This window comes from Gymnoscopelus braueri, assembly GCF_963280865.1.
Source record: "Gymnoscopelus braueri genome assembly, chromosome: 12".
Lineage (NCBI taxonomy): Eukaryota > Metazoa > Chordata > Actinopteri > Myctophiformes > Myctophidae > Gymnoscopelus > Gymnoscopelus braueri.
The window spans coordinates 46,281,768-46,298,149 of NC_137614.1; the positions used below are offsets into that span (position 1 = coordinate 46,281,768).

A 16,382-nucleotide genomic window follows, 5' to 3' on the forward strand; every position below is an offset into this window, starting at 1 on the left:
AAAGGACATCATGTGCAGGTTTATAGCTTATAGGCAAAGCTCACATACTGTTCATAATATACTCAGTTCAACCAACGTAACATGAATTCGAACCATTTTTTAAATCATGTAAAAAGTATAAAGCATGTGTGCAACACTGATGCTATAGGACTGTCAAATACATTCCTATAAGAACAACAATAATATCATTGAGACTAAAGCTTGGTAATAATAAGATCAGGTAATAATAGGACTCATTTATGTTATGCAAATGAGTGTCCATTATTGACTTCATTTAGGAAATACACTCCGAGAGTGATGGACCACAGCAGTGCACCCCCGGGTGCACTGCTGTGGTCCATCGTAATTTCAGAGCGCTCTGTTCGAACATTCAGAGAATCGGAGGCGGAACACATGGATTAAAGCAAAATAAAATCTCACGGCTGGAATTTTTGCAATTTGTGAAACTGTTGAAAACTGTGTTTTATGAAATATCCAAGACCTTCTAAACATATTGCTAGTTTGATCACTTCAAATGCTATAATCTTACAAAAAAAAAATAGCCTATCTACATGCTCACAATGCGCTGCAGACGCATTGAGAGCTTGTAGATCGGCAATTTTTGCTGGGCAAAATGCTTACATGGAAAACGCTGGATGCTGCTGGCGTCTATGGAATTCAAATGACTGAAATCAGCACACACTGACCGTTCCGGGTGAAAAGCCGGGCTGTCCCGAGCGTCTGAACAACGGAAGGAGGAAGTCACTGCAAGAATTGCGATGGTTGCAGCTTGTTTGGTACTGACTAGACTAGATAGTATTTAACACTAATCTGTGAGCAAAAGCTCTCATGTTGTCAGCTTGCAGAACTGATATTTTAGCAATTTTTCTTCAAAACGTTTTGACATTTTTTAAGGTTTCCACCAATGTGGTTCAAATGTACTGTATATTATACAGTACCGTATAAGTCTATTCAACTCAATGTCTTTTTGCCAAACTGAGTCGTGTATATTGTCTCTGTCGGGGTGGAAACCGACAGAAACTGTTACTTTTCAGGATTCAAATAAATAAATAGCAAAAGTAGCAGATCTACCAAGCTCAAAACAAGTCGCTTCGCGTCAAGTTTCAAGCTTGTGGATCTGCTACTTTTGATGCTTTTGTGTGACGCTGTAGTATGATCAAGTAGGGCGTTAATTTACCCAAAAACACAAAAGGTGTTTGGAGATATGGAGATAAGAGGTTTTATTTCCTGCCCGACAGCAACGATATACGACTGACAGATCAGGACCGTTGGTGAATGGCGTTCTTTAGAAACATAAAACACAGTCGCTCTATACTTTTAGACACATGAACAAGGGTCAGAAGGGTTTTCACCGCTTTACAACCTGCAGCCATGCAGAGAAAAGAAGAATCAAAGGAGCAAAAAAAAAAAAACGTTACACCTACACAAGTTTCCGATGAAGTGGTCCTTCAAAGATAAGGCAAGCGAGCTACTCTACTTGATTGCCTGTGTCTATTTGCATGACTCATCTGTGCGAAAGGTAAAAACTAACTCAACATGCGGATGTTGTTCTGTACAAATTAGCCCAGTATGTGCAATAGGCTGCAACTATCCATTATCTTCTTCTGAGCCATTATTCTATCGATTAAGTTTTTCGATCAATCAAATATATATTTTTAATAATCAACTAAATCAATTAAGCCCCATTTTTAATTTTTCATAGAAAGGTGTCGCACAAAATCGCAGAAATAGCTGATCTACAAAGTCACCACGCTTCACAATGTGCGCTTGCAGCTCTGCTATTTTTAGTATTTTGGAAAATCAATAATTTTTCGATATCGACGTAATCAATTCGTTTGATTAACTGTCGCGTGCCCTAATGTGCAATTTCAACATTCACTGTCATCCGCAGTGCAGTAAGGCTACAGTAGAGGATTTACATTCCTTCACAACAAAATCTCCGGCTCACAATTTAAAACATGACAGATTGTCACAAAAACAGCAACGATGAGACAACTTGACTCATCCGACGTTCTATACAGTACATATAAAAATATTCCAGACTTTAAATTTACAACTGTCCAACCCAACAGCATGTACATCACATACAAATAATATATTAAAAACATTTATCAATATATAGGGTACATGTACATTTATAACGTCTTTGTTCCTGTCCCAAATTCTTGCTGCTGTGCTCAGGTTAAGGCGGAGGCGTCCAAACAACCAAAAAGGTGCATGTTGCAGGCCAGCAGCAGAGGCAATTGAAACATTCACGTTGTCCTCAAAAAAGGGGCCACCACGCTCCTGAATCGTCCAAATAAAGTTCGTCCACGCAAACCGAACACTTCCTCAGTAACTGGGCTCGTCCATCTCTTCGTCGCTCCAGTCCGGGGGTGCGTCTGTTCCGAAGTATCGATCCCCAAAGTTTCCTACCGTAAGAAAAAACAAAGAAAAAGCTTGTTTTAGCAGCAGACAACGTTAGCAAACAGCACTGAAGCAGACATTTGTTTGTTTTGTTTTGCCAAATCCGGGAACGCATCTGTGTAATTTTTAGATTTCTTTGGCTATTCAAAAATAGCAGATCTACAAGCTCGGTGCCGCGCTATGAGCTTGTACATCTGCTATTTTTGAAAAATCTTGAAAATATGTGCAAACCTTTGAAAATATATAATTTTTAAAGTGAACATTTGTAACTCAAATCTTTCCTTCTGGGGGTCCCTGGAACAAAACATTTTGAGATGGGGGTCCGAAGCCAAATACATATCTAAAAATGTTTTCTAAACTGGGGCTGTTAACTCATTCAGTACCAATGAAAAAAAAAAGTAATTGCAAACTGTGCCAGCCAAAAATACATAGTAAAAAAAAAGTGCTCAGGAGCCGAGATACAGCCTTTTTCAGTAATAAGTTAAACAAGAAGTGAATGGAGCAGCAAATCTTCAAATAATGATATCTTGGGTTCTGAACGTTTTTTTGTAACTTTTTTTTCCAAAAACACGTCAAACACGTCATTGGCACTCAATGTTAACAGTATGTTGCTAAATCAGTGATGCTCAAACTTTTCTATGTCAAGGACCCCCATCTCAAAATATGTTGTTCCAGGGACCCCCAGAAGCACAGATCGGAGTTAACATTTTTCGCTTTAAAACATATATAAATATAATAATTCAAAGATTTGCACACATTTTCCACGATTTTTCAAATAATAGCAGATCTACAAGCTCAAAGCGCGGCACTTGGTGCGCTATGAGCTTGTATATCTGCTATTTTTGAATAGCCAAAATGACACAGATGCGTTCCCGGTCTTAATGGAGTCCTATTATGAGATTTGTGAAACAGTGTGAAAGGAACCCCCCCCCCCCTACACTAGCGCTCTGTTTCCTAAACAATATGTAAAATGTTTTAGTAATATTGTTCCTGCATACTGCCAACCAGGTGAATAAATCAGAGAATGAGGCTTTAACCTTTGCTTTTACGAAATATCCGAGACCATTAGGGTTTTATGGAAAACATTGCTAGTTTGACCACTTCAAAAATAGCCTATCTACAGGCGACGCATTGAGAGCTTGTAGATCGGCTATTTTCGCTGTGCAACTACATGCTTCAATAGAAGACACGCTGGCTTCTATGGAATCTAAATGACCTCTCAGTCATGGCGACTGAGAACTTTAATCCGCGCCAACAGTGAAGCATGCTGTGTGGTTAAGGTGGTTCTTTGTGTAATGCACTTAAAGCGTATGTCAGCCTAATATGGCTTTATGAAATGTATCAGCCCATTTCACTCCAGCTGTGTCATCATGATGACCTGTTCTGAATGAGCTTCGAATTTCAATGCAAGGTCTATTGAGACAGGCGTCTGAACGCTTTTTTCCCCACAGTGTCGGGACGCTCGACAGCAAAAAAAAAGTGTAGCATAAACAGTTAGAAAACGTCAACTTTGACACTTGTGCACAGAGCGTCCAATCAAAGGGCACTGTGCTCTGAAGTAAGCGCGGAGTAGGCAACACACATTCAACACCACTTAAGATGAATCACAAATGCATGTTGTTTTATCTGTCTTTTCAACCAGCAGCTGTATATGTGAAATTAATGAAGATCGAGCAATTACATGGCATATTTAATGCCTAAAAACGTATAAATCATTTACAAACGCACTGCCAGAGACGAGCATCAAATGTTTTCACTTTTCCGGCCTGTGTTCTGTGTGAGCCGTTGCCAACTTGCTGGGCGCACCTGCTTGCTTTGATCGGCTCAGCACTGGAGCCTCTTGCTTGGGGTTAGACTAGTCGCACACTCGAATTTAAAATGGACAACAACAACAACAAACAACTGCTGTATGTATATGGACGCAGCGCATGTTAACGTTTTAAACTAGCAGGTGTAGATAGAGCGGAGGAGAAGGAGAGAGACAACCCGTGGCTGGTCTCTCGCAGCCCGTTGGTAAAACAACCTACTCACTTTCATGCGGTTTGCTCAACATTTGATTCATTTCACATCTACAGCTGCTAGTTAAAATTCGGCGCTTTCAAAAATACAGTACCGTTTCTTCACCTCGATAGCAGACACACATTAACACACGGTGACAGGCTGTCACGGTCACTCATAACCTCAGACGTGCCCAATTTATTTGCACGTAGCGTTGCGGATTAGCAATCGACGCCGCTGGTGTGAATTCAGTGTTCATGGTTCAAAGCTAAATAAATGTGTGTATGGCCAAGTCCTAATGTGTGATTTGTGAAACAAATGCTCTAATCTTTCAAATAATAACCGAAAATAGCCCATCTACAAGCTCTCAATGCGTCGAGAGCTTGTAGATAGGCTATTTTCTTGTAGATAGGCTATTTTCTTGTAGATAGGCTATTTCATCTTTTGCTGTTCCATGCTGTTTACTGACCTATCCCAGGGATGATGTGGAAGAGGTCGTTGACCTTCTTGTCCACGGCCGTGGTGAGGATCTGGACCTGTGGGAAGGCGTAGGCCACCGAGTGAACGCCCATCTCCGCCATGAGCAGAGACACCAGCAGGATCTTGTCCTCCCGCACGTCATGGTCCTGAGGAGAAGACAACACGCACGCAGCACCCATGGATTAAAAGGAGAGCCACCCCCCCAGACAGCAGAGCGGTTAGCGGGTCGCTCGGATAATCCAAACGTCCCCGGTTTAATTTCGTCTGGAGACCTTGTGTAGCGTGTCCTTTCCACTCTCTCCATCCTCAGGTTTTCACTCTCTACTATCCTATTTAACCCATTAAGAACCGGAAGCCGATTCTACATGTCTCCCAAATCCCAACAGTATTCTGAAAAACGTATGTTTCTATATCAGCGGTGCTCAATCTTTTTCATGTCAAGGACCCCCAAAATTATATGTATTTGGCCGCAGACCCCCATCTCAAAATATTTTGTTCCAAGGACCCCCCAGAAGCAAAGACTTGAGTTAAAAATGTTCGCTTTAAAAATATGTATATTCAAAGATTTGCAGACATTTTCACGATTTTTCAAAAATAGCAGATCTACAAGCTCATAGCGCGGCACTCGGTGCCGCGCTATGAGCGTGTATATCTGCTATTTTCTGAATAGCCCAAAGTGTAAAATAATGCTTTTTAGCTCAAATCTAAAAATGACACAGATGCGTTCCAGGTCTTAATGGGTTAATATACGGAAGCAAAAACTTCCTAGTGGTGTGTTTAAGCTGCATGGTTAAGCTGCATGGCACATCGCCGACCTTCACCATCAAATTGTACCATAAAGCCATATATTATACAGAAAGTGACGGTAAGTTTCACGGCCCTGTGTTGTCAATTGATGATACAAAATGACATAAAGTACATACATATCGTCTCTGTCGAGTGCAAACCACATATGTCCAAAAACTGTTACTTTTCAGGATTCAAATTCAAAAATAGCAAAAGTAGCAGATCTACAAGCTCGAAACGCGGCGCGAACTTGTGGATCTGCTACTTTTGATGCTTTTGTGTGACGCTGTAGTATGATCAAGCAGGGCGCTAATTGACGAAAAAAGACAAAACGTTCGGAGGTTTCTGCCCGACAGCGACGATAGACACGCCACTGCAGTAGTCTTGTGATTGCTTTGTGGTGGTTGAACGAAAAACTAAACAAAAGCACAAGCAAACAAACAAACACGTACCAGTAGGACCCGAACGGCCATCATAGCAGCAGCTCCAGTGGACACGGTGCAGTCCATCAGAACAACATGGTCCTCACCGATGTCTTTAGGTAAACGCAGGTAGTGAAGCTGTGTGGGGCAGATAGGGGGGGGGGGCACACAAACAAAGACTATGAGCACTAACACCAAAAATTATTCAGCACCCCAGAAAACCCATAATTAGACATCCCACAAGTTCATATTGGGCAATTTTCCAGTCGTTTGCCCAGGCCCTCCGGGTACCCCAACTTTGATTGGCTCCCACAAAGTTTCCCAAGGGAGTTGGGTTGGAACAAATTCAGAGGTGATAGTGGACACCTTCATGAACACATTTGTGAAGAAAGCTATTGGTAACTAAGCATTTATTTTCCATATTGGTCAAACATTGGGCTAACTCTCCCCTAACTATAAGTGCTCCCACCTCTGGTTCTCCCGTGTCCTGGTTGGTCTGGATGAGGATCTTTCCGATCCGGACGTCTTTACACACGGCCCTCAGGGCGGGCTCCATGGTCTCCCCCGCGCGCAGGATGGACACGCCCGTAATCTATGGAGAGAGAGAGAGAGAGAGAGAAGGAGGCAGAGGCTAATTGCATCTGTTTGAAGTCTGTCTGGAATGGAATCCTCTTTAGAATAGGAGAGAAAGGCTTGGGGAAATGCCAGGGAGTAAATGGAGTTCACTCACCCTCTTCCCGTGGAAAGTCCTGCCTTCGTAATCCTCTCCCTGGGGTGTCTGGACCACGTGGATCTGTGGCCGTGATAAGGTACAAGAAAAAAAAAAAAGAATGAATCATTAGCATACAACGATAGCATGTCCACACAGATGTGTTGCATCTGGGCCTCGAAACGCGTTAGTTATTATACAGCCAGACACGCGCGTAAATATTAAAACATTTGCTCAAACACAGATGTGTTGGATCTGGGGCTACTGCAGTAGATTGTTATTAATTATTCTATTCATTACTGGATTTGTTTAATTATCTTTTGCACCCCTAGTTGGATCGCAACATTTTCAAATGCTACCGCCTAACAGTACGTTTTAACAGCGGGAGAGTCTCCGGACGATCGCCGGGCGACATCGTCCAAAAGATAAATAAAATCCATCTTTTCAGATCAACATCGTCCCCCCGCCCACTTCGCCTGAATCGCCTCATCGCCAGTAGTTGCCGGCTCTCATAGACATATAATGCGCTTCCGGAAAATACTATCCTGAATCGCCCGCTGTTAATACGCACCATGACAGTTTGTACTTTGGAAGCTCTGAAAATGAAGTGGACGTAATGTCATTTCTCCATTTCCCGTTCGTCTTTGCAGTCGCGTACTGTAAATGACTCCTGCTGGAAACCAAATTAGTCGAAACCTAGCTAGCTTATTCAAAAATATAATTCAAAGATATTTAAAAATAAATGTTCATGAACACAGGGTTATGGTCGAATACCCTTCCTGTTCTTTTGATTGATTGATTGAATATTTTATTAGACAGAGATGTAAAACAGCAAGAGTACAGTCAAACACTTTGTCTAAAAAGGATAACACCAAAAAAAGTCCTTGCGGTCTTGTTTCTCAGCTGTTGCCGGGCAGAATTACAGACTCTCTAGCACTTGAAGATTGTGAGAAGAGATAGTCTGGCCCATATATATTGAGAGACTAACCACAGAACGACACATTGTTGTGCAGAAGTTTGTGGAAGGACAATTATACGATTTGCACTGCAAAATGTCAGCCAGAAGAATCTGAGTATTTGTTTGCACTTATTTCATAGAGTGTGTTGCGATAGTCAGTAGTGTAGTGTAAAGTAACTAAATAAATTTACTCAAGTACTGTACTTAAGTAACATTGTTTGGTATTTCTACTTTACTGGAGTATTTCCAATTTCTAGTACTTTTACTTCTACTCCACTACATCTCAGAGAAAAATATTGTACTTTTACTCCACTACAATTATTTGACAACTTTAGTTACTAGTTACTTTGTATATTTTGATTATTATTACAAAACATACATTAACCTCTTCAGCCCTATATACATTTCGGCCATTTGAAAATAGCCGATCTACAAGCTCACAATGCGACACATTGTGAGCTTGTAGAACTGCTATTTTCAAAAGATTTTATACATGTGAAAACTTGTGAAACTGGACATTCTGCATAGTGAGTACTTTCTAATTTTGGTACTTTAAGTACATTTTGATACCAATACTTCTGTACTTTTACTCAAGTAAATAAAAAATTCTGTACTTGTACTTGTAACAGAGTATGTGTACATTGCAGTATTGATACTTTTACTTAAGTAAAAAAATGTAGTACTTTTTCCACCACCATAGTATACATTCCTCTATGCTGGGTATCTTTAAAAAGGTGTGAGAACTTTCCGCTGTGGTGGAAGAACTTTCCATGTTTGTGCCACCGGCAAAACCTTGCTGACTGTCACCTTTCTTCTCTTCTCTTCTCTTCTCTTCTCTTTCCTCTCTCACTCTGACTTTCTTTCTTTCCATCGGCCGTAATCTTTCAACGCTTTCTCCGTTTGGTGTGTGTGTGTGTGGTGTACCTGTGAGGGCAGGAAGGACAGCGCTCGCTCGATCAGCAGACGCATCAACCTCTTGGAGTAGAAGATGAACTCGTCGCGGCTGGTCTCCTTGTTCCTGGGACAGGAGAGATACAAAACGTCACACAGACAATCGACTGACAACGGCACAGCGTACAAGTGAATTTGTACCCGTGTGTTTAATAAAGTACTGGCCGTGAACGCTTAAACCATTAAAACCGGGAACGCATCTGTGTAACCACTTTAACCATTATTTTATACTTTAGCTTTTAAAAAATGGCAGATATACAAGCTCATAGTTTGTAGTTTGTAGATCTGCTATTTTTGAAAAATCATGAGAATTTGTGCAAATCTTTGAATATATATATATTTTTAGAGCGAAAATTTTTAACTCAAATCTTTGCGTCTGGGGGGTCCCTGGAACAACATATTTTCAGATGGGGGCCAAATACATATAATTTTGGGGGCCCTTGACATGAAAAAGTTTGAGAACCACTGATTATAGCAACATGAGTTTTTTCAAAAAACTGTTAGGATTTAGAAGACATTTGTAGAATCCCCAGAAGCAAAGATTTGCGTTACAAATGCTAGCTTTCAAAAATATATATTCAAAGATTTGCAAAAATGTTCATTATTTTTCAAAGAATTGCAGATCTACAAGATAATAAATGCGAGTAAAAGATAATAAAAAAGTATAAGATAATGGTTAAAGTGGTTCAAATCTAAAATGACAGATGCTTTCGCGGTCTTAATGGGTTAAATACTTTGCTTAGTTATTATAGAGCCAGATACGCACGTAAATAATAAAACATTTGCTCACATGCACTTGACCATTGTAAAGTACCTAGCTTTTATTTTATGACAACGTTATGATCTATTATTTTGTCTCTGTCGGGTGGACGGAGACGAAATATACTTTTCAGGATTCAAATTCAAAAATAGCAAAAGTAGCAGATCGACAAGCTAAAAACGGGTCACTTCACGCCACGTTTCGAGCTTGTAAATCTTCTCCTTTTGTGTGACGCTGTAGTATGATCAAGTAGGGCGTTCATTTACGAAAAAACACAAAAAGTTAAAATATGGAGAACATTTTCTGCCCGACTTTATTAATGTTATGGCCCGGACGGCTGGCCTAGCGGCCCGGGCACCTAGGCTCCTAATGCCTGACAGCGCATCGCGGGTTCGAGTCCCGTTCCTGACGAACTTTGCTGTATGTCACTCCCTGTCTCTCTCTCTCCCCGTTTCTTGTCCATCTCTGCGTCCTCTATCAATAGAGGCAAAAAAAGCCCAAAAAATATATCTTTCAAAAAAATATTATGTTATCATCACTTAGCATGAGCGCCCCCTACCTGATGATGGTGTGCATGCCGCGGACCTGCGGCGTGCTCTCCAGCACGCTGAGCGTCTGGGGGAGGGGCTGGGCCTGGTGCGCCGAGGCCAGCGCTGCCCTGTAACCACGACAACCACACACACACACACACAATTAACAAACAGCTAAAAACACTGCTGTGTGCACAGGAACACAAACGCGAAGTGTGTACACACACAGACACACGCACACACACACACACAAACACACACAGACGCATGCAGAAAACAGAAAAACTTGATCATTTGTCTTTGTTCTCTATTGCATCGTTAAAGCAAAGTGGATCAGGTTAGGATGATTGCTTGCGAGGGATGCAGAGAGAATAGAAAATGTCACAGCAACACACAGGGGAGTCGTTGCTTCAGCAGCAATTCGGTGAAATTCTACAACAGACGTGTGAAACCAAACCATGCTCGTGGAAAAACGACCACGCAATTTACTAACTACGCACTACCACTCTGCAAAGGTGAGCGCTGCTGCATCTCTCCTGTATTTGTAGATAGATAGTATGCATGATGTGCAACAACGACATGCAATCTGTGACCAAATTTCACTAGCATTATACTGCAGGGGTTTTTCTAAAGTCTTGTGCCCAAGTCTCTCACACACACACACACACACACCAATGGGCAATAAAAAATCTCAAGGCACTCCTGTATTCATACCGAAAATAGCTGATGTGCAAGCGCACAACTAGGCTGTAGATGAGGGCCATATTATCGCCGGTGCCTTACCCATTATCCCTAAACTCCTTTGCCATTTTCTACAATTTTTTTAAACATTTTCAAATAGTTCAAATACAAGCTCACAACCTGTCGATATAGATCGGCTAGTTGAACTACTTGAAAATGTTTTTAAAAATTGTGAAAAATGGCAAAGAGGTTGAGGGATAATGGGTAAGAGGCACCAGACAAAAATAGGGCCCTAGATCTTTTTGCTGTTTTGGAAAATGGGTGGAATTTGTAGATCAGCTATTTTTGATATTTTAGAAAATTTGGCGAATTTGTCTCTTTATTGGGAAACGAGTGGGCACAATGTATTGATGTAGTAAATACAAAATTAAACAATTCATTGTTGTTTGTGTATGTGTGGTTGTCACCAAATCCTAAAGTACACCTTGGACTTGTCTCACGGCACACCGGCATGCCTCGGCACGCCGTTTGAGAACCACTGATCTACAACAGGATGGGTCGTTTTTCCCACGATTCTGGTTTGTACCGGTTTGCAAATACAATCCACAAAGTTTCACACAAGAGAGGGGGGGGTTAGAGTTGGACATCCTGGGTTCTCCTCGATGTGACTTGGTGCACCGGTGCTTTGCACGGAGGTTTGCCTCGCAAACCGGCGCACAACAAGGTCACATCGATCGACCCGATCGATGTTTTTCACTGGTGACACGCGGACGAGCCCCCAATATCGCCAGCGTGTCGGCGTGAAGAAGACGTCCCACACCGTTAAGATGCAAAGAAAAGAAAAGAGAAATCATAGCAAGTCTGCTCACATATCCCAGCGAAGTTTCCTCTACGGGGGAGGGAGGGAGATGGACCACAACAACAACAACAACAACAACAACAACAACAATCACCACCACAGGGAACAACAGAGAGGACAAGGAAAAAGACAAAGAAAAACAACAACATAATAAGAGGAATGAAAATAAACCAGAGCAGAGACACAACGAACATCAGGTGGATGAAGAGGTGAAGGGTCGTAGCCACGGTGACGAACGTGACAGCGATAACTTCAGTCAGTGTCATCCCACACGCAACATGACCTATTAAGCACTATATACTTCATTGTGCGAAAAAATAGCAAAGATTGGCCAATCTACAAGCTCACAATGCATCAGGTTGTGAGCTTGTAATAAATAAATAAAAATCCCCCCCAAAATCAACATAGGGATGCCAAGTTGAGCGTGGTTATCATTAAACTAGAATAATAAATTCTGTTTGTACACTGATTATAAGGATCATTACACATCATATCAATGTTAATTGTATGCTAAATACATTCTAAAGCAGTACATTATTGCTCATTTACTGAATTTGCCTCCAGGATCAATACAAGTTGGCCGTATTTTAAACTGCTAGAACACAGGATCTTGGGTCAAATCGACACAAGTACACCCATGCAAACCTCCCCTGATTCCACCCCTGACTTGCATTGTGCAGCGTGTGTGTGTGTGTGTGTGTGTGTGTGTGTGTGTGTGTGTGTGTGTGTGTGTGTGTGTGTGTGTGTGTGTGTGGGTGTAAAGCGTGGGATGTACACAGGCCAATCCGTCACTTTGTCACGGCTCGTCAGAAAAAACAGCAGAACGAAACGAACAGCAGGAGGTTGGAGGTTTTGGAGTTTCGACTTACGAGCCCCAAGACTTCCTGTGTCTAAAGACAAGACGGCAAACTCACTTCCTCTCTCTCTCTCTCTGTCTCTCTCCCTCTCTGTGGCCGACAAAGGTGCTCAATGGAAAAACTCATCGCTTTCGTAGTATTGGAAAGTTGTTTCTCTGTGGCTTCAGATCTATGTGACAATCGACAATCGGCTGTGTGAATGCGAGCTTCCTCTCTCGCCCTCTCTGTGTTTTCGACTCGTATGTGTGCATGTGTGTATGGCATCTGTCTCTTAACTCTTTTGGGGGGATGGGGGAGGGGGGGTGGTTGGTAGGGCTGGGGGGGCTGAGAGGAGGAGGGGTCAGTGACTTGCCTCACTGCTTTATTTTTAGACACAGAAGGCAAAAGGGGTGACGGAGGGAGGGAGGGAGGGAGGGAGGGAGGGAGAGGGTATGAGTTATAACTTCATGAAGAGGCAGAGAGAGAGAGAGGGGGAGAAAAAACCAACACCTTCTCGACAACAAACTGCCGGCTGCACCGCATCACTGTGTCATTTAAAACCCTTTTGTCTCTGCCTTCCAATCAAACCGTTGTTGAATCTTTCAATCGAGGCCTTTGAACTTGACCGTGTGATGTCAAATAGATGACTGTAGAGAACTGTTTTGTGTGCAATTTGTTTTTGCCAGCATGCTCAACAGCAGTGGTTCTCAACATGGGGCTCCAGGGGGGGGGTCCTTGACTGAGTTCCAGGGAGTCCCAAGCTAAATGATTGATAGTTAGGAATTAATAAGTGTACAAATGTCACCAAATAGATCTTTACGGGTAAATTTGCTTCCAAATTGTACACACTCTGATGCATGTCAAACTGGGGGGGGGGGGGTCCATTTTAGGAACTAAAAATGACCCTTACGGGTCCGCAAATGGTCCCGCAAAGGGCCCATTTGTTTGGTTCCAATTCGGTCACTCTCGGAGCTAAATGAACACAGAGGATTTTAGTACGTTGGGGTCCCAGAGATTAAAAAAATTCACATCAATTGGGGGGGTCCGTGCCCTAATGCAGTGGTTCTCAACCTGTGGGTCAGGACCCCAGGGGAGTCCCCACGTGATTTTTTTTTGGGGGGGGGGGGGTCCTCAGATGACAGTGAAGTGGCAATTTAAGTACTGTTTTAATACCTAATACCTAATATCTAATACCTAAAGCTCTCAACGCAAGGCGTTGAGAGCTTGTAGATCGGCTATTTTCACAATATTCATCTGTGAAACCGAGTCAAACTCAACTCAACTCCTACAATTCCAAGTGCTTGTTAGGGTGGGGGGTCCCCAGTTGAAATATGATTTCTTTTTTTTTTTTGGGGGGGGGGGGGTCCCCAGTTCAAATATGATTATTTTGGGGGTCCCCAGTTCAAGCTTCAAATATTATTTTGGGGGGTCCCCAGTTCAAATATGATTATTTTGGGGGGTCCCCAGTTCAAATATGATTATTGTGGGGGGGTCGCGCCTGAAAAGGTTGAGAACCGATGGCCTTGGGGGGGTACCAGGGGGTCCCCAGCAAAATTAGTTAACATAGCGTCACAATCATTTTAACCACTTAGCTTTGGCTATTCAAAAATAGCAGATATACAAGCTCATAGCACGGCAACGAGTGCCGCGCTATGAGCTTGTATATCTGCTATTTTTTTTTAATCTTGAAAATGTGTGCAAAGCCTTGAATATACATAATTTTTTTTAAGCGAACATTTTTAACTCAAATCTTTGCTTCTGGGGGTCCCTGGCACAACATTTTCAGATGGGGGTCCCCGGCCAAATGTATATCAATTCAAGGGTCCCTGGCATGAAAAAGGTTGAAAACCACTGGCCTAATAATGCATAAAGGCTTGAGAATCACTGCCCTTTTGGTACATGGATATATTTGATATTTTGGGATCCTCTGAAAGTGTATTTTTGGCGTAAACAGAGAGAGAGGAGAGACTCTCAGTGATGCATTCAGGCAGCCGGCGGGTTTGGATCAGACGTGGAGGGCAGACGTTGGTTCTGCGGCCCACTTCCTCTCTCTCTCTCTCCCCGGTACGTTATGGGGGGTTTTGGCAGATGGTGTGGATAAGAAGAAGAGAGATAAGAGAGGAGAGAGAGAGAGAGAGAGAGAGAGAGAGAGAGAGAGAGAGAGGTCTACTCTACCTGACGCTCCCCTCACGCTGTGAGTAACGGAGGCATGATGGGGGGAGGGAGAGAGGAGAAAGTCGTGAGCTGTGTGTGTGTGTGTGTGTGTGTGTGTGTGTGTGTGTGTGTGTGTGTGTGTGTGTGTGTGTGTGTGTGTGTGTGTGTGTGTGTGTGTGTGTGTGCGTGTGTGCGTGTGGCTGTCATTTTAGCTGACGATTGATGAAGATGTTCAACATTTTTGATCATTTCTTCCTTAAATGCCCAAAATAGGGACTCCAGGTAGAAAGTGGTTAACCCATTAAGACCTGAGGCCGATTCTAAAAATGTTTCTTGAAAAATATATTTTAAAAAATGTAAATATCTTAACTCTCTCAGTGCCAATGAAATAAATAAATATGTTCATACTGTGCCAGCAACTCTTTTTTTTTTCAAAGTAAAAAAAAAAGTGCTTAGGAAGCGAGATACAGCCTTTTTCAGTTATAAGTTAAACAAGGAGTGGATGGAGCTGCAAATCTTCAGATAATGATATCTTGGGTTCTGAAAAAAAAAATCCCCCAAAAATAATAAAATAACTCGGGATATCTCGTTGTGTGGCACTGAGAGAGTTAAAATATGTTGTTCCAGGGACGCCCCAGAAGAAAAGATTTGAGTTACAAATGTTCGCTGTAAAAAATATTCAAAGATTTTCACAAATGTTCACGATTTTTCAAAAATAGCAGATCATAGCCGCGCTATGAGCTTGTAGATCTGCTATTTTTGAATAGCCAAAGGAATCTAAAATGACACAGATCCTGTTCCCGGTCTTAATGGGCTAAAGTAGCGCGGACGACAATGCGGAAGTATTGATGGAAATAAAACATAATCTCTTAATTTCATCCAGCTGTTTCATACAGATGAATGGAAACAATTTGAATGATTATGCAACCATAATTTCGACTAGCTAGAGTAAATGATATCAGGCGATTATGTACACTATAATGTAAAATATACAGTACTTATCACTGTACTTTGTACAGTAATAAAAGTGACAGGCCTATGTGTGTGTATGTGTTATTATGGGGTAAAGCAAATGGAACACCATTGGTTAAGAGTAAAAAACAAATGCGTCTTAGATGATCATTAGTGCGTGTCAATAGCAAATCTACAGTACTGGTAAAATAGCAGTTAGGGCTGGCCTCAAACGTACAGAAGGTTCAGACGTTCACTTCTCAATTAAAAGGTTTGCACATTCGCTTATTTTTAGCTAACCTTACTGTATGCCTGTATGAGCTATGGGATATCTGCATTTCCCTTCAGGATTAATAAAGTATCTATCTATCTATCTTATTTATGTATTGGTTTTATTTACTTATTTTCCGACTCACATGGCTATATACTCACTGTGTGTTGTATGTGTATGTGTAATTGTCTATACTTTTACTTCTACTCCACTACATCTCAAAGGGAAATATTGTACTTTTACTCCACAACAATTATTTGAAAACTTTAGTTACTAGTTACTTTGTAGATTTTGAATTACAAAACATACATTAACCACTTCAGCCCTATATACATGTATAAAAAATATTTTGAAAATAGCCAATCTACAAGCTCACAATGCGTCGCATCGCGACGCATTGTGAGCTTGTAGATCTGTATATAGATCTGAGCTTGTAGATCTGCTATTTTCAAAATATTTTTAATACAGTTTTTTACATTTGAAAACTTGTGAAATGGGACCTTCTGTATAATGAGTACTTTCTACTTTTGGTACATTTTGATACCAATACTTTTGTACTTTTACTCAAGTAAATTTTGAATTCCGGACTTTTACTTGGAATAGAGTATTTCTAGATTGCAGTATTGATAC

The 16,382-nt window shown here is 41.6% G+C and overlaps 1 protein-coding gene across 3 annotated transcripts in view; it reads right to left on the reverse strand.

Annotated features, from left to right (window-relative positions):
- The window catches only part of uckl1b (uridine-cytidine kinase 1-like 1b), a 56,757-nt gene that overhangs the window by 456 nt on the left and 39,919 nt on the right, over nucleotides 1–16,382 (reverse strand). For 2 of the 3 annotated variants that reach the window (XM_080444408.1, XM_080444410.1), the window contains exons 8-14: nucleotides 10,030–10,128; nucleotides 8,684–8,777; nucleotides 6,823–6,885; nucleotides 6,562–6,684; nucleotides 6,123–6,230; nucleotides 4,874–5,030; nucleotides 1–2,411 (exon numbers count right to left, since the gene is read on the reverse strand). The exon at nucleotides 1–2,411 is cut by the window's left edge and continues 456 nt beyond it. In XM_080444408.1, the coding sequence (XP_080300534.1) occupies nucleotides 2,332–2,411; nucleotides 4,874–5,030; nucleotides 6,123–6,230; nucleotides 6,562–6,684; nucleotides 6,823–6,885; nucleotides 8,684–8,777; nucleotides 10,030–10,128 (724 nt within the window). In that variant the 3' untranslated portion in view covers nucleotides 1–2,331. Of the gene's footprint in view, nucleotides 2,412–4,873; nucleotides 5,031–6,122; nucleotides 6,231–6,561; nucleotides 6,685–6,822; nucleotides 6,886–8,683; nucleotides 8,778–10,029; nucleotides 10,129–14,551; nucleotides 14,569–16,382 lie in introns of all 3 variants that reach the window. The other variant, XM_080444409.1, reaches the window with a different exon arrangement.